Genomic DNA, 19139 nt, shown 5'->3' on the forward strand with positions numbered 1-19139 from the left:
ACTCAACTTTCCTTCTCCTCCTCCTCTCCTCTCGTCCCCTCCCCTCCCCTCTCCTCTCTCATATACCTTACTTCTACACAGGTGACCTTTATATTTCTGGATGCTGCTCTACCTGTGAAAATCCAATGTGCAGTACATAGCTGAGGACTAAGGGCTGATATAGTGGCTGCCTTTGTCTTCCCCTCTTACTGTGGCCATAAAATTGGTGAGTGGTACAGAAATATGTACACACAGATTAAAATTTGACTTTTCTCACAATTGACAATAATTATTAGGAACACATCCCTCCCCTTCCAAAGTAATCACACATAGATACCCCTCCCCCTCCCAGGAACCTCCTCTTCAACACCCTGTGTTTAATGCAATCAAATGTTAATTAACTGATATCGGTACACCTGATTGATATGCTTGGCATAACTGAACAGCAGATTCAGAAAAATGAGTATTCATGAATAGCATCACTTTACAGTTTCCATTAACAAGTCTAGCAACAGAGACAAATGTTTCAATACAGTGTATGCTCCTATCATTCTACAAATATTTTAACCAAAGCTACTTCCCATCAACCATCCTTGAAGTTCCACCTCCTCCTTCACTTCTCTCTTCTTTCTCAGTTATCAGCCAGCATGACATTTGCAGATCTGAATCCTCCCTCCAGCCTAGTTGGCACAGCTTCAGCATCACATATCTCCAGTAATATCTGTATTCTAGAATTACTGCTTTATACAATTTTAACTTCACTTTTAATTTAGCTTATTCTCCCACCCACCAGAAATAAAGTAATACTACTTGCTATTGTAAAGGAAATTCCATTTTTAAAGCACTGAAGCACTTAGAATTCCTCCTTCCATCCATCTTCTCTTCACTCCAAGCCCCTACTGCTTTGCTGCCACTTACCCACCTTTCAAAGTGTTACCTGTAAATTGCTTATTACAAACATAAGTTACAAACCTTTCATTTAGTTGCTGAGTTGTGCAAGAAGAATAAGTATGAGCAAATTGTTCAACTTCGAAGACCAGAGGATAAGACGCAGGAATATGTAAAATGAACAGCAACAGGTTTGAGAGACGTTTATGTTCGCATTTAAAGCAAGCTCCTTACAAAGAAAGCTTTCTTTAGCAGTCATAATAATAGTGGAAAATTGAGCTCTACATGCATGAAAACTTTTTAAAGGCTTTGCCTCTACAAAATATGGGCAAAAGAATCACTGATCAGCTGAGCCAGCACAGATACTCATCATCCCAACAGAACTATGGGGTTGTGTTGTTTTTTTGATTCATGCAACCATTTTAACCATTGAAAAGACATTTCCATAATCCTTTCAGCACTTTGAAAAGCCCTACTTTGAGGTAAGTAAAGTAAAAACTATAGAGAGGCATAGATTTGTCTAACATCACCATGTCAGGACCAATTAATAGAACTGTAATAATCATACATAACTTGGAGTGTTCTTGATTAGACTACTGGCAGAGGACTACTAGGATTTACAGAAAGATTGCTTTTTTGTTTTCTTTTCCGTTTATAATTTTTTTTGTCTGTCATTGTATATCATTTAAAATCTGCTTGCCACAACTTCTTTTTCAAGCTTGTTAGAGGCAGATGTTTCTCAGATCAAGTTTGGTCCTCTTCCTTATGAAGAAACAATAGAACCCATGCCCGCTAAAGTGAATTCGGGGTTCAGACTTTTGATTCAAAAGCTACAGAGCAGAAATTCAGGTATATATGCACCATAGCCTGTATGAGAAATTGCCATACCACCTTGTCTAAGGGCTCGTTATTTCCAGTAGCATATATCTCTTCCTGAAAAAAAGGAAAAGATTTGGAGTATATGTTTGATATTCATTATCAGTTCTTCCAGAGTCTGATTTTTTTTTAATTTTGTAAATGAAGTTCATCAAGAATGGTTTCTGTTTTTCCATGATTACTTGAAATCTTGTCAAATATGTTTTCCTTTCCCTGTCATTCTCATAAGGCTTGGAAAATGCTACAACTGGATCATTGCTGCATTTAAAACATCCTCACACTAATTGCAAGAAAGAGAAAAATCTTTAAAATATTCCACGTGTTTTAAAGATTATTTTCCCTTCCACTCCCAGAATGTCCCAAGATAGATGGGCTCAACATAAAGCAGGAGTAAAAATATTTACTTCTCTAACTGTTCTTTTCATACTATTTATTTTAAGCATGATATAATTCTGTAATTCTTGTAAGTTTTAAGAATTAGTTTGACAATAACTACAGTATCACAGTAGTATTTGTACTTTAAAATTACTGATTTATACAATTTTAACTTCACTTTTAACTTAGCTTATTTCCCAACTCACCAAAAATAAAGTAATAATACTCGCTATTACAAAGGAAATTCTATTTTTTAAGCACTGAAGCACTTAGAATTCCTCCAGTGCAGAGACCTAAGTGATGACAAGTTCACTTATGGTACAGTCCTTAAGGACACTTCTAATACCAGGGATGAACATGTATTTACAGAGCAAACAGTAACCATATGAGAAATGTAAGCATTTCAGGTTGGTAGAAAAGGCATGAAAGACAGGGCGAGTCTGAAAAATCAGACACACAGCACTGAAGGCAATAGATCAGATGTCATTTTTTGGCCAAAATCTCTCTCAAAGGGATGCTATTATTAGGATTGAGTTTGTAGAAACTTGTCAGTGAAGGAGATTGACTTGGCTAAGAACTTGACAGTCCCCGTTAATCGTCTTGAGCCAAGTATTAGTTTTGTCTGGCCTAAACATTAATAACCCCTTTACTGTGCACTGCAGCACAGGAAAATTTACAACATTGTTCCTGATGTCTTCAAGACAAAAAAACCAACAAAAAATCCCTACAAAAACCCTCCCAAAAAAACCCCCTTGTTTTCCTTAACACAAGGGAATTGGAATGAAACTAAAATATGTGACATAGAACACTATGTCATCTGTGTATCCTGTCACCAAGGCAGGTCAAGATGCTATCTAACTGACAGCGACTCTGCATTTGAGTTTATTGCAAACCAAAGAGGAACAATTTCATATATATATGAATTATATATATGATATACATTATTATGAATATATTTTTATATATATTATATACATCATATATATTTGTATGTGTTTGTATGCTGATGTGTACACATGGATACAATGAACAGCACAAGCTGTAAAGACATAGAGATATCATCTAACTTTCTTACCATAACAATGGTGCAGAGGCACTGTTCCATAAAAAAAATCTTTCACCTACCTTGGGAAAAAGACAAATCATTAACTGAGAAAGTCCAGGGACATGGCTTACAAGGTTATCCATATTTAAAACTACTGTGATTACAAAAAAAACCATTTTAAATTGTAGTCCCAGGCATGTCTTTTTGCACCACTGTTAGTGTGCACTCCCTTTGCCTAGAGCTGGAGAGGTCTGGCTCTCTGAGGAAGGAATGTGAAGCAGGCAGGAAAAGGAGATCCATGTGTCAGGGCCATTGCTGTCAAATGGCCTCCTCACACACTGCAGATGTTCAAGCATGAGCCAGGGAGTGTATGGAAGAAAAAGCAGTCTATGGAACTTTAGGAGGGGATAAATTCCGCAGAAAGCTTGCAGCATTCTTCTACACCACAAGAGAATTTCACCATCAGGGAATGGGTTCTGTACAGGACTCTCTGTATAGGCTGATCTTAGAGGTACTATTGGTATATCAACATTAATTTTATACTATACCAATACTTTCCTTTAGGAAGTTAGCTCTAGCACTTGCAAAAAGTTCTAGCACAATTTGGCAATATGCATGATTTACATGGACCAATTCTATAGAATATATATCAGAGTTTTCCTTTAGAAATCAATTTTTATTGACAATAAAGTCAATTCTGAGACTAAAACTTAAAAAAATGGGTAAATCTTGTAGTTGTGCCAAAAAGGGATTGTTGATAATGATGGGTCTTGCATCACAGTCATAAAAATGATGACTTTATCTCATGAGACCAAATAATATAGTTGTGGGATTATTAGATAAATTAAAATGTTCCAATCCCTCAGAAAGGAACCGCAGAAATTTGAGTTGCAACCATATAATATTCCAGATATTGTATGATGAATATGTGAGTTTTTTGATTTGAAAGGTACTACTGTTTCCCCCCAGGAAAAAAGTGAATTTGTGGCAAATGGCCTGATAGAATAGTAGAAGTAATTGATGGAGTTATCTGCAGTTCTGCAGGTGAGGTGACAGATCTGAAAAGCCTCTGACTTATTAGTTTGCCTGTCATCACAGTTTAAGGTATGACTATAGACAAAGTAAGTTAAAAAAATACAGCATAAACCAGAAAATTCTAGGGAGAAAAGAAGAATAATTCTTAACCCAATTCCCCTGTCAAGACCATTTAAAAATCATGGTTAAGATAACTCATAAATGAACATAATTGTCACTGCTAATATTTTCCTAAAATTAGGGCTTATATTCTGAATCACTTTATATATATCTTAAAAATATTTAAAATATATTAAAGTGATCTTTAGCTATATAGTTACACATTAGGTAATTATAGGTTAACCTGTTAGACTTGTACATGATACAAGATATACAAGTGCAGAAATCTCTACAGATTCAAAAGGCTCCCATAATAAATATTTCTCTTATTTACACTTTAAGATAAGAATAGTTACTGCTGCTGTACACACATCATAGGCTGCCTAGGGCTACAGAGTGGAAATTTAAATTGAGAGATAAATAATTTGCCTCTTGCAGTAATAGGAAGCTGTTAATAATTTGGAAAACATGAGGGTTTTTAAATACCTGTTCCTTCAGTGTTGTATGAATTTATAATCCAGTCAGTGTAGTTCATCTAAGCTTACAGCTAAGTTTGTCAAACTGATGCACATTTTTTAAAGGAATGTTGAAACTTTTTGTAAAAGCATTTATATACTTGGAAAAGGAATGATTAAAGATGGCATCAGAGGGCATTGTTTGTCTTTTATATCTCCTGACATTCCTTCCTAATAGTGTTTTTAGGAGATGAATGCTGGCTGGCTTTTTTTGGCCATACAATGTAGTTTTAGCACAAGATAAAAACACTTAAAAGGTACAGTCTAAGCCATGGAAACAGCTAATTGTTACAGTGAAAAGCTTATTCAATATAAATATATAAATAAATGAAATTTTATGAATTGGACAATAAACTGTTACTGATAAACAAAGAAAAGATCCACTATAAAATACTATATATATTACTAAATGTTTGTGTCTCCTTGTTAGGCCCAAAAGACCTGCAGAATCTTTAATGACAAAGCTCTTTACCTCTGAGCCAAGTAATACAAATCTTCACCAGTTATGGAGTTGCATATTTCTAGGAAATATTTGAAAAGAAAATCATGTTCTTCTTAATTTTGACAAAGCATTCTGTTCTTGGAACGCAGGTAAAACAGATCACCAGTTCTGGTTTTTTTCCCCAATAAACTCTGTTTATTATGCCAATTCTAATTACCATGCAATCTAATGGTTTTTAAGGCTTATAATTTCCACATCACTGGACATCACAAACATGAAAGCATTTTATACTGTCATTATACACCAATGTTTGCAGTTGGTTATACATATATACAGAAATTATTCACACATCTTAACCTTGCTATTTCCTCCTTTCAACCCAACCTAATTTTACTGTGAAAGCAGCTTTTTAATAAATGGTATAAGAAATACAGCAAGGCACACATTTTTTAAAAACATTTTTTTCTCAATACCACCTCAAGAAGCATAAAAACCCAAAATATTGTACTTGATTCAGTAGAATGTCAACAGTTTCTAATATACAACACCATGTAGTTGTTTCTTGAAGTGTTGCATAGATTAAATTTTTAAATTAAATAAATAAAATGCCATTTATTTTAATTGCTTAATTCCTATTCAGTCAGGAGGACTAATGACTTCTTTTTGCTGCAATCCAACAAAACTGTCACTTAAGAAGTAAAATAGTTTCAATAAACTTATGCATTATACAGATAAATATTAAATTCGATACATAAAATAGAAGAGCACTGACAGATACAATTCTGAAAAGATGTACCAGACTGATCATGAATTCTGCAGAACTTCAAAGAACAGAATCAGTGATAAGTAGTAGAGGAGCATCCAATTTAGGAAGGGGAGGTTATTAGAGGTAGCTTGGGAGAGGAATCCATATGAAAGCAAACGGCTTTGCTACAATGCAAAATGATCACTGACATTGGACTAGCATATGCAGCCTGATCACAAAGCCAACATGGACAAATCACATTTGGAAAGGAAATTTATCTTGGGAGTCAGTGTAATGAAAGGCAGTGATACAATGGAATTGAAGGTCATCCCAGGGTTTACAGGATGAACCTGCACCTGAATTGCAGCCCAGTTTCTAAAAGGAAACAAAAAAGTAATAGTAGGTTACAGAAAATGAAGTTTTATTTGCAAAACATAGGTCTTCCAGAACAATCATAGATAGTCATTAAATGGTCATATGCCAGAGCCTTTAATGCAGAAGCATACAGTAGGCAAACAATGACTTTTAACAGCCTGAGGTACAAGTTGGTGTAAAAAATGAACTGATGTAGAAAACTCATTGATTTTCATAAAGACTTTGTTTCTAAAGAAACAAGGGTATTCATCACACTTGACTTTTTCCCTGGATCCTGTTCTCATCCTTACCTGTAAACTTACCTTCAGCACACTCAGAAGTGCACCAATCAATGAAAACACAGAAATTTTCAAAAGTTAAGCAACAAAAAGATCTACCGATCAATTATTTTAATATTTGTGCAAACATATATAATAAAATTTTAATGAAGAGGAAAGGATTGTCACATAAGTACTCGTGAATGGAACTGCATTTTTAAATTGCAAATAACTATTTAGACACTTCTAGTACCAGTGATGAGCCAAATTTGCATACTATAGAATTATCCAGCTCAGAATATAGGGTTAAACTACTCAGCAAAGAGCACAGGCTTATGATGAGGATTATGAAGAAATAACTGTCAGAATACAGCTCAAAGATTAGTGCAAAGCACATCTCACAGGCATTTCCTAGGAGGCACTCCAGACATGCATTATGTGCCTTCCAAGTTAAGCAGGAATATCTGGATCTATCCAGTGACCTTCTTCTTTGATCTTCTTTGCTGCAACTGACCACCACCCTCCCCATTTAGATGAGAAATACGCTTACTTGAAAATAGTAAAAGCTCAACAGTTTGTTTAGATACTAATGAAGAACTGATCTGAATAAAGAGGAAGATTGTATCAAAAGGTATCCACAACTCTGGCATGAGTTGCACATATCTAGACTAAGAAAAGTCTCACTGATGGATTATGACAAGTTTTTCAAAAATTATGTAATTCACAGACAATACAAGACTATCTGTTTTTTTAGATTTTTTTAAAGTCATCTACTGTAAGGAGCTAAAAAAGTCAGACTGTTTAAACTCTATAAAGAAACTTCATAGTATTTACTTTCCTATAAAAACTTCCAGGAAAAAAAGGATAAGCAAAGATTTAGATTATTCTGGTAGTTCCAGTCTCTAAAAGTAAATTATTACATATAACTATTGTGTAAACTTGCATATTATTTTTCTCCTGCAGTAAATAATTAACAGTCTTTTGCATTTATGTACCATCTTTTATCTGTGGATCTCAAAATATTTTTAAATAAGTAAATCATGCTTCATAGGTCCCATGGATCAATACTCTTATTCTTTTTTTGCTGAAGAAATTCAGACAAGGAAGGAATAAGTCATAAAAAAAAAATCTATTGCTGAGCAGGAAATAACAGTCAGGCTTTCTGAGCACTAGTCCTGGGTTTCTCCTGGTAATGGTAAGTGGCAGGATATTCTAGCTAACATTGTAGCACTGTCAGATAAAATCAATTTAGTTTTCTTAGTCCAAGTAAATGATATTTTCCCTAAAATAAGTTAAAACTTAAATTACAGAAGGAAGGAAATAGCTTTTGGACTTACTTGTAGGAACTAACAGATTACATAGAGAATTCTAAGGTGTCCTATAGAAAAGACTTTGGACAGAACACATAAACCTCCTTAATGTATTGATATCTATGCATATTGAATATGTAACTAAAAATTCCCATCCCACTGGTGAGTCATGGGTCACAGTGGCAGCAGAAGATCACCTGATTTCACGTACTGAAAGATAGTTCTTTCAAGGTGACCCCTCATTGAGAAATAAAATCAGCATAGCTTTATGAGCACCTCTGTTGAAGATCTCCGTGTTGACTCATCTAAGAGACTAGTCAGTGCTGACAGAGATATTTTTGAGCCTGCCTATATAATTGTTATAATTTTCCCACAATGGTCTTTTTTTAATTTCTTTTTTTTTGGTAGCACACTACTAAATAACAGCATTGCAATATTTGGCAAAAATATTTATTCACTACTAGTTTTATTCTTCTGTACAGCCAAAGTAAATACTGAAACAGTACAAAAATCAACCTACATTTGAAATCATGCCTTTTTCAACTTTGAATTCTCAGTATGCTTTTAAGGTACACATATACTATAGATTATTTTTCTCTAAGTATTGCAGCTACACATGGAATTACACATTTAAATGAGCTTACAGCACAGGTGCTACAGGGAAAATAATGGTGTTTGCCATTTATCTTTCAAATTAAATAATGTGTTTTTAAATAGTAACTTTTTTCATAATACACTTATGGGAACAACATTTATCTGTCACATTTTAAAAGATGTATTAGTAATAAATGTAAATTACCTTTGGAAAATCAGTAATTAGCCTCATCAAAAAATAAACAATCTGCCACCAAAAAGATAATCTTTAGCATAGTTAAGTATAATAACTGTTATTTGAATAAGTTAACAAATTAGGATAGATTGCTTCTGTAATTCATTCCCCATAGCATGAGAGATGAAGTTAAAACATCAAGCTTGTGAATGGGGGAAGGGAGCTCAGACTTTAGTGAAACCAAACCTAGCAGCTCATATTTTCATTTTTTGTGTGCCTGAGATACACTATATGTATTCCAAACTTCACTATTGGGAATAATACAGTACAGAATTTCCATGGAAGCAATGCTATATGTACCAGTTAAGAAACCAGTGTATCTTCCTAAATATAAAAAGTGGGATGTAGTGTGAAGGGCTTTGTTAGCTTCAAATTAATTTGTCAACTGCTGGGCAAAAATTGGAAACTATAACCTAACCATATTAAATTGTTGCATACAAATTCTGCATTACATTTTATTGCATTGTGGGGCATTTATTAACAACTCTATCCTCTATGTCCTCACACCAACTGCATATTGTCATATCCCAGTCTTATGAAAAAAACAGCTGGTTACCATGCAAGTAACTATGAAGTTCTGAAAAGTGAGGAAAGGTTTATACGGTATTTTGAGATCCTCAGAGGAAAAGTACTAATGAATTGAAAAGATGTTATTATCTTCATCAGTGAAAGAATGAGAACAAGAATAAAATCACACTCACTCTAGCAAGTATTCTTCCTCAAATCAATATTATAAAAATAAGTGAAAAAAAATAAAACTAATAAACCAGTAATTTATGAAAGCTTATGTTTACATAATTATCACTCATCAACCTCAGACTTTTGTCAGCATCTCAATTTCCAAATAGAAGCTTCTATATACATATAATCCATTTAATGTGATTCTAGAATACATTGTATCATCTATGAGTTTTGTAATTCCTAGTTGATTTCCAGTGCTTCTCCAGTTGTTTGGATGTGTCCAAGTATTAACCTAATTGACAATCAGCAAGTCATGGTAGCCTATTTCAAGGCAATTCCAGAAATATCCTCTTTGCTATGATGGTTCCAAGACAATGCATTAGTCAAATAGATATGTGTTGAGATAGTGGCAAACTGTAGACTATTGCTGTCATAACCTAAAGGCTTTGCTAGATATATTTTTACATATGTGAATGTGCGAATACTGGGTAAACCACCAATATATGTAAATGAAAAGCCCAAAGCATAGTAATATACCATAGCAAAATCAGGAGATGTAGGAGTTAGATACCTAAGAGCAGAAAAACAATCTCTATAAACAGGACGAGATACTCTGCTACAGCTATGTAGTTGCAATAGGAGAGCACTAGTGGTTTCAGTGGGCAGTGATGAATAACAGCCTTTTCTCCTAGCAACATCGAGGAATCATAGCATAACTCAGGTTGGAAGGAAACTTGAACATCAGCTGGTCCAACCTCCTGCTCAAGGAAGGGCTATTTTCAAAGGTAGACAAGATTATTCAGGGTCATGTCCACTCGAATTTTGAAAATCTCCATGGATGGAGATTCCAGAATTTCCCAGGGAAACCTGGTCCCATGCTTAGCCTTGCTACAGCTTCTGGCAAGCAGCGGCATTTGGAATTGGATTGGCATTTGGAGTTGCCATGCTGGCTGTGGTCTACTAGAAGAGTGCTTCCAAAGACTAATGGCATTCCATGTAGCCATGCTGGCTTTTGCCACGGAACCACTAGTGAGATTCACAGCAGCAGCGCTACATGCTAGGAACGGATTCAAAAGTTGCTTTGTAGATCTTCTTCTGTTGTTAAATGTGCAGTAATAGTTGAACATTTACGTGAGGTCAGAAACTCCAGATCTGAACCACTTTCAAATTTTGGAAGAGACTAGGTCCACCTTTTCATCTTAGGTTCCACCATCTTATTTATGTTTCAAAATGCTTACCACAAAATAGAACCAAAGCTTGCAGTAAGCTGTGTGGCTATGAGTTTCCATCTGCTTTGGTATTCAGGTCTTTATTCTACACTACCCCCACACTATACTCTTTAATGATGCTGCAAAGATTTCTTGTTTTCATAACCTCAGCTTTTGGTCTAACATTGTGTTGTAATAATTTGGTTCTTAATAATGGACTACTGAATTTAAATCATGGTAAACTGACATCCAGAGATGACTTATTATCTCTCTATTCTCCAGTATGCTTAGCCATTCTTCTTGGTTTGTCTGAAAATATTGTAGAACTCCAACTCACTAGGCACCCAAAATTCTTGTAGGACTGCAGGTTCAGCTTCATCAAGTGTTTTTGAACCCCTCCCAAGGCCGGCTTACTGCGTAGAAGAGCATCAATGAGTGGAGCTTGTTTCTGGTTCCACAGCTCAGTTGAGGAGGGAAGAAGAGGCTGAAATATTACTTTTGAAGAATTCCCAAGTTCTGCAAGATAGCAGATTTGTTCTAGATGGGAGCAGCTCCCGTCAATGCAAAGCCAAAGGTCAAAAAGCCATTAGCATTTGCTGCATTTGTTGACTAGTGGCATGTAAATTAGGCTTATAGTGTAATCAAAACACATGATATAGCACTGTAATGAAACAGAAGCCCTGGCTGGCAATTCGTCTCCTTTCATTGTACAAAAATGTAAAAAAATTCCCAAAACCTAAAAAAAGCTAAAAAAAAAAAAAAAAGTGCAACTCGTAGAGTACATACCTGTTTCTAGAATAATGTACGTGCCTTGAGATGGTTACATTCTATCTGTGCATATTTATATGTCTTTCCTTATGAAGTTTCAGGAGATTTTCTTCACAAGTAAGAGTTTTTCTGTTCTGATGCAAAATGTCCTTTTTCTGCGAATGGCCAGGCTTTATCTGAAACTCTATAGCTGAAGCCTCTTCAGAAGCAGCAACACATCCTTTGTGCTCTTCAGTTCCAGGTGATTTCCCTGTACAACTCTTTTTAGTGCTAAACTCTGGAGAATTCTTTTCAAAATTTTCAGTCTGTCCATCTGAAATCAGCAAATCATCAGCAGCATTTTTCAAATTGTTTGATGCATTATGTTTGTTAGGATTTGGAACATTGATATTATTGTCATTCCCACATAAAAAAGATAAATCTCTACCTTCAGGTGAACTTTTAACTTCTAATGACTCTGGAGTTATTTCACCTAGTGGCTCTGCAGATGTTTCAGAAATAGGATTAGAAATAGGTTGCTGCTGCTCAACTTGTGCTTCAGGAGAACCATTAGAAATGGATTGCTGCTGCTCAACCCATTCTTCCTCAGGACAGGCTTCAAAAAAGCATTCAATATTTTCTCTCTCATCTGTGAAGTCCAGTGGCACAGGAGTGCTGCTCTTTTCCTCTATGTATTTGAATACCTCTCCACAGTCACTATCATGAGAAGAAAGTGAAAGGTAAGAGTAGAAGTCCCCTTTTCTTAGCTGGATGGGTCTATGAGAGTGTTCTAACACTTTTTCCTTGATCTGTGCTAATGAAGCTGGAGCAGATGACTCACATTCAGGTTGTGACTTACTTTTCAAAGCTGTTGATGCCATGTCTATTATCTCCTTCACAAAATTGTGTACTGAGCCATCCTCCATGGTTTTTTTATCAAAATCAGCAGATTCACAGTTACAGCACAAATCAAGACCATTGGCTGAGGAAATGCATTCTGCTTTACTGGATTTCAAGGCAGCACAGCAATCAGCAAATTTTTCAGTAATGCTTATTCTGTGTTGTTGACCATTAGATAAGGATGCCTGTAAAGTTGTACCTTGCATGCCTACAGAACTAATTTCTGAGGAAGATTCAAGACAAGGCTTTTTAGCAGGAGAGGAAGCAACAGAGTTATGATCAGGTTGAAGATGACTTTGACATTCTTTTGGAGGGTTTCTGAATCCAGCTGAGGACTGAATAGTCTCTTTACTGTCCATACGTGAATCATCTGAACTGTCTGTAAATGCTTCACAGACACAACTTTCATTTTCAGCTTCTCTGACATCAAGTGATGCATGAGTTTTGGGTGTTGCTGCTATTTTAACAACACTTTCCTTTTGACTGCCAAGAGTATTTTCAACATTGCCATTCTCCATATCATCCACAAGCTGATCCTTCACAACCTGAGAGATGTCTTTCATTGGGTGACTCTTTGTCCCTTTTTCATGATCACATGATATATTCTTACTATTGCCATTATTTTCTGACATTTTCTGTACTGAACCATTCAATAGTGTTTCAATGCTTAATGTATCTGTGGCTTTAGATGTCTTGTTACTAACTTCTTTACTGTGCTGAATTTCATCACAGAGGTTACTTTTTCTTTTCTCCCTTGTCAAAGAAAATTTTGGTCTAATCCAGGTTTGGAGTTCATTTTTTATATAATCAAGTCCTGAAATTAAATTGCATTCTTCATAAATATCCTCATCAGTTGCTATACTGGAGTCGTCATCTTCATCTTTGATACCCAGCTCTTCCTCAGTTAAGGTAAGAGTGGAACTTGAAAGCAAATCACTGTCATCTTCATCATCAGTACAAGCAGAAGTGCAGGAGACGTTAACAATCATGCTGACATTGACATCGCTTTCATCAGCTACAGACCTATTAAGATGTTTTCTAAATGATGCATTCGAATCTGGTATTTTATTTCTGTGCAGTACAATGTCTTCAGAGCAGAGGGAAAGATCCTCGCTGCTGCTGAGTTCAGTGAGAGAAGCTGCTGAATCTTCATTGATCGAAGATGCAATATCTAGCGACAGCTGTCCAGTAAAAGACATTTTTTGAGAGCTACTTTGGAGTGTTATATCAGAGATGCTGCGCTTTATCTTCTGCTCTGAAGGACTCTGGATATTCTCTAAGCGATTCAAAAGATCTAATGTCCTTTTACTGAGCTCTCCAACGGAATCACTGCTTGCACTTATGTCTCCTGAGCCATGATGACTAAAAAGATCTTCGTTGCTTTTGTAGGAAGTCAGCCAGCTCTCCAAAGAGGTACTTCGCTGAAGACCATCTCCACTTTTAAAAATACCTGAGCTGAATAAATCCCCTACTACAGACAGAGATTCTAATGAAGAACTACGAGATAAAGCTGAAACCAGTCTTGTGTTCTCTGTAACAGTTAATTTTCTTATAGTTTCTGCAGATTTACAGCAATTGGGATCTGATTCTCCACAAATACTTGCCAGAGTATGGTCATGAATAAACTCATCTGGTTGTGACTCTACAGACTTATGTTCAGAGTTACCAGGCATTTTATCAAAACAAATGTCATTAAACAAACTACCCTCTGTATGTGTTTTTTCAATTTGTGATTGTTTCATTATCAACGGTAATTTGAATTTGGAGCCTTGAAGATATGAGTAATCATAAAATGTAAACACATCATGTTTTCCTTGCAATTCTTCTAGAGAAACAGGATTAGACATGGTAATGCTGTCCAAATCCTCACCATTTTCACTTCCACAACATGCAGAAGGTGCCAACTGGAAATCGTCTGAGAGACTAGCATGGTCTTCTTCATCTTGCTTTATTTTTTGATGTATTACATCATCCACTTGACTTTCCACATGCCCAATTTCAGGATTACTCTGAGTGCTTTCAATATCATTTAGCAAAAAAATTTCTGAATTATTTGTAGTTTCTGTATCACATTCACTCACTATCCCACTCTCACTCTCAGAATGCCTGCTTATGTTTCCACTCTGATATATATAGTTATAAGGTTTTGTCAGTGCAGTCCCCCCTATTAGATCTGGCAGGGATTTGGTAGATGAAAATGATGAGTCTTTACTAAGACTTTTGTTTAAAATGTTAGACTGTGTTATATTGGAGAGTCTGGATGTTTTTTTCAAAAAAGGTATGTGGTTTTTTTCTGATAATTCAATATTATGAAGACTATAGACCTGATAGACGTGAGGATTTGGAGGGGAAGTAATGTTGGAACAATAAAGAGGACTTCCACGACTACTGATACTTTCGTCTTCATTCACATCATTATCACCACATTCTCCTGAAGCAGGTTTCTGGTTTAGGTCATCCTTCTTGAGTTCCTGATCAGGATCACTTAAGTCTTCATGAATACTGATCAGCTTATTGCTTATGTCAGTTTCATCCCATTCTAGTGCATCTTCACTTGGACCATTTAGATCCATCAAACTGGGATCAATAACATTCAGAGGCTCCTGTAAAAGAAAAAGTCAAAGATTAAAAATACTTACAGCTGTACTTTAAATGCTTTCACTGAAATCACACAAGTAACTTGATAGGAGTAAAGTACATTTTTGGAACAATGATCAGTAATAGGCTTTTAATTTTGTTATGTTTGTGTGTGCAATTAAAACAATCAATTAAAATTAAACGTATTGCATTTTGCATGATTTCTTAGTCTTCTCACTTTTTTCCTATTTGCTGTCAAAATATAGTACAGAAATTTGACTTTTCTTTAATAGACATTAATTGTGCTTAGTCACTCTATATGTAATAAGTTTTAACCATTTTGCAGAATCACATAGGAGTGTGTTAGTAAAAAACATGCAATTATGTTGGATATACGAGAATGTCTCTTAACTAGCTAAAGTTTAAAAGATATAAAGAATTTATTAAAGGATTTTTGAAATGTTTCTAACAAACTTTTGTGTTGTCATCCTTAAAACACAAGACTTGATGAGTTTTTGTTAAAGTTTCTATTTATTCATTACTTACTAAGAAAGGCAGTACTAGTGACCAGTAAGTAGGACTAATGAATGTAAATGTCTTCAGCTGAAAATCAATCAGTCTAATCAAATACTACAAAAATTTCAAATATTGTGCCTGATACCTTTCTCTGGTAAATAAATAATTGAGCTAAACTTAATTTGCTTTTTTAAAGACTTTTGTAACTTTCTAGTAATATTTGTTATTATTACTCAGAACATATATTAACAAGAATTATTCCTTCTAAAAACATGTGGGAGAGGAAGAACACCTTGACAGCTTTGCTCACTGAAATGTGATGTGTCAAGTGGCCAACAGCACCAAATCACCTTAAACTCTTCGAATAAAACTGAAGTGGGCCCTGAAAACAAATAAATTTCACTTTATTTTTCTATTTATTGGGAAGCCTCCATTTTAGAGAAGGCTATGCTTATACCACGTCTTGTAATAGAACTGTTGACTAATGCAGAATTGTTTAGTTTAAACAATCTGAACAGCTGAACAATGATCACTGTATCCAGAAACACAAGCACTTTTTCCAAAAAAACCCTTTCAACTCTTATCTTTTTCTCTCCTTAGTTTTCTTTGAGCAAGTGTTGTTTTTCAAATACAGCATTGATATCCTTCCATACAGCAACAGCAAATAACAAAAAAACCATAAAGTAACTGAAATAAAAGCAGATAAAATGAGGCTTTAGTCCAACAAAGTGCAGTTGTGCACAACTTAGTTACTGACTTAGATTCATCAAGACTCGGACAAGATTAATTGTGCAGGGAAAGGCACGTATCTCTGACTTCGATTCTCAGCTGGAAACTCTCTTTGAAGTAGGAACTAAAGCTGCTCAGCCCTTTTGTGAGAAATCATGAGATGTTCTCCAAAAGCTCAAAAGTTAGGACACTGATTTTGGTCATGGGACACTTTGTCAGCCTGAGCATAAGAGACATGAACCAGGTTATCATTCTCTTGGAAAAAACCTTACCTACCTGCCGTTCTGAAAAGAAACCTGCTTCTCCTGTGTCAATTTGCATAAAACAATTAAATATTAATTCAGTCATAGACAGATGAGGAAAATTTTTTCCTGCAGTGCTGTGTTCAGCACATTTGAACAGCAAGAGGCACAGGTAGGTCCAAACGTCTGCTGAGTGACTAATTACAGGTACAGGTGGCATTATTTCTATGCAAGACACAAGGCTATACCATCCCAGTATGTCCAGTAAACCAAAGGCTAAAACAATCAAATGACATCAGGAAGAATTATTTTCTCCAAACTGGGCAGAGTAGCTATCCACCATTCAGTAGGGTGATACGATTATTAATTTATTTGATAAAGCAGGGCACTCTCCCTGTAAGATGAATCTGTGTCCTCATACTTCATTGGGCTTAGCTGTAATGTAGGTCTCTGAGTACTGCAGTTGTTTTAAGGTATAATAATGGGCAGAAATACAGGTGCCAAAGAATTTTTCCTCCTTAGCAGGTAGGGAGGCCTTTGGCATTTTGTGAATCTGTCATGTCTAATGTTGAAGGCTAGAGTCTCTTTGTGGATCTACCTACCCCAAAGGTTTTATAGAGTACGTTTGTTACAGTCCTTTTTTACCCCCGAGAGATACTGGCTAACGTTAAATTCCCAGGAAAATACCCATTTGCTGGAAAACTATGGCTATCAGAGCAGTTCTGTACATTGCGGAACTCAGAAATCCTTATTTGGATTTGCATTTACAGTGTTTTCATAATGGCTCTTGGTTGATTCTTAGTTTCCCACATGCAGCTGACCCTTAACCAACCTGCAAGTAAAATGCAAGAGAATTACAATAATTAAGTTAATTTGAAAACCTGTTAGATTAAAATAAAATCAGATAAAATGACTAATTTTCTCTATGGCATGTTTTATGACTGTCAAACTCAACATTAGGAAGACATTGCTGTGGAAAGTTTCCTAAACTGCACAATTTTACTGTTTTAAGTTTCTGCCAGCTGCAAGAAGAAATTACTGAAGGCAGGAATTCAGCAGCAGGTTCCAAGGATTTTATGTTCCATAGAATCTGATTTTGTTTCTCAAAACAAAACATTTGGTCCTTATTGGTCAGGAAGATAACCTTCCCCCTGTAAATCAGCACTTGGCTGCCTTGTTTGTTCAGCAAGGCTGATGGACTAAAACAATAAAACATTTAGAGTTGTGACCTCAGCCCATTCATCTTCACTGAGTGCTCCCCACTTCAAAGCCTACTTTTTTGTTCTTCAAATGCACATGCTTTTCTGATGCCTGGTATACACTCAGTTTTGCGGGCAAAGCTATGATGGTAAGGGATTTTATTTTATTTTTTTATTTTACTTTCCTTCTGATTGTTAGTTATGCTTGAAAAGACTAACTAACTAAAATAGTCATTTTACCAACATAGCTTTCTCTCTCCAAGGAACTGACTGAATTGATATTAGTGAATTACTATTGTTATTAAAAGCATCATATACTTTGAAGTAAAATTTTAGTGGTTATCAGCTCCATTGGCAACCCTTCCCAAGTTCTAACTGAAGCAAATCACCTGGCTTAAGTCACAAACATTATGTATTTGGAATTTTTAATAGGGGTATATATTTTTGCCTTCTTTTTTTACAAAATTTAGTGAACTGCTCAAATAAGAAAGAGGGTTTAGACTTTGAGGCAGTTGTTGGAGAGAGTACACCATTGCCTCTTGAATAAATCTCTGGAGTGAAAAATGGAAGGTGGTGTCACTCCAGCCTGTGTTTGCACTGACAGTAATAGCAACGTAAAAACCAGGTATCTCTAAGGACTATTTTTAACAGATGTCTCTTTTCCGGATGGTCAGTGGAGAGGTAGGGTGCTGAATAATTAGAGCTATTATGATAGTAATAGACTATTAGATCTCGCCAATAGAGTGTTTAAAATTTGCCAAACTGGTCCTTTACTTGGTGTTATACAGAGGAGGGCACAACATCATAAGTATTGAATGGTATCAGAGATGGATTCTGTTTACTCACTTTACTGGGAAAAAATGATGTTGTTTCTTCTGCTTTGTTTTTCATTTGAAAGAACTGTATAGTATTGCACAACGTATCTTTTACACAAAGTAAATAAATCCACTGTCATTTCCAATGGGGAAAACTTTACTTTTTAAAGAGCTGAATCAAGTTTTTTATTCTGTTTCACTTAATTAAGAATGTGGCTTTCCTACAGAGTTTGCACTTGCACTCCAAATGATGTTGCCTGGTTCAAGGTATTTGAGCAACCCGACCTAGTGAAAGGTGTCCCTGTCCATGGCAGGGGAGTTGGAACAAGGTGATGGTTAAGATCCCTTTCAACCCAGGCCATTCTATCATTCTATGATCCCTTCTTGAATTGCAAATATCCAACAAGAAAGGGGTCTATCACAGACAGAAATGCTGATCTCCACACGTAAGACAGACTATATTTAAAGAGAATCTTTGAGTGTGCTACAGAGCTTCAGATTTCAATAGGGCGAGCCCCGTATGCTTACTCTTAAGTCCTGGCCTTGCTGAAGTCTGTGACAATGTTGCAAAGGTACCACACTGTCTGGCAAAAACTCATTGGATACCAGCCAGTGTAACTGATTGCACTAAATTTCCCAGAATTTAGAAACTTGTTTTTAATATGTGCAACAGTGTGTGAGTATAAATGTATATACAATTTTTCTACAGAATGGGTAGTTTTAAAGTAGGTCAGAGTGGCTCTATCTTATAAAGT

At 35.6% G+C, this 19139-nt stretch overlaps 1 protein-coding gene across 15 annotated transcripts in view; it reads right to left on the reverse strand.

The window, feature by feature from the left end:
- Nucleotides 1–3891: 3891 nt before the first annotated feature.
- AKAP6 (A-kinase anchoring protein 6) overlaps nucleotides 3892–19139 on the reverse strand; it is a 274869-nt gene continuing 259621 nt past the window's right edge. For 11 of the 15 annotated variants that reach the window (XM_027638231.1, XM_027638225.1, XM_027638226.1 and 8 more), the window contains one exon: nucleotides 6400–14909. In XM_027638231.1, coding sequence (XP_027494032.1) covers nucleotides 11487–14909 — 3423 coding nt within the window. In that variant the 3' untranslated portion in view covers nucleotides 6400–11486. Of the gene's footprint in view, nucleotides 6375–6399; nucleotides 14910–19139 lie in introns of those variants that run through there. The other 4 variants (XM_027638238.1, XM_027638237.1, XM_027638234.1 and 1 more) reach the window with 3 other exon arrangements.

Source organism: Corapipo altera, unplaced genomic scaffold (assembly GCF_003945725.1).
Source record: "Corapipo altera isolate COAL_440 unplaced genomic scaffold, ASM394572v1 23, whole genome shotgun sequence".
NCBI lineage: Eukaryota > Metazoa > Chordata > Aves > Passeriformes > Pipridae > Corapipo > Corapipo altera.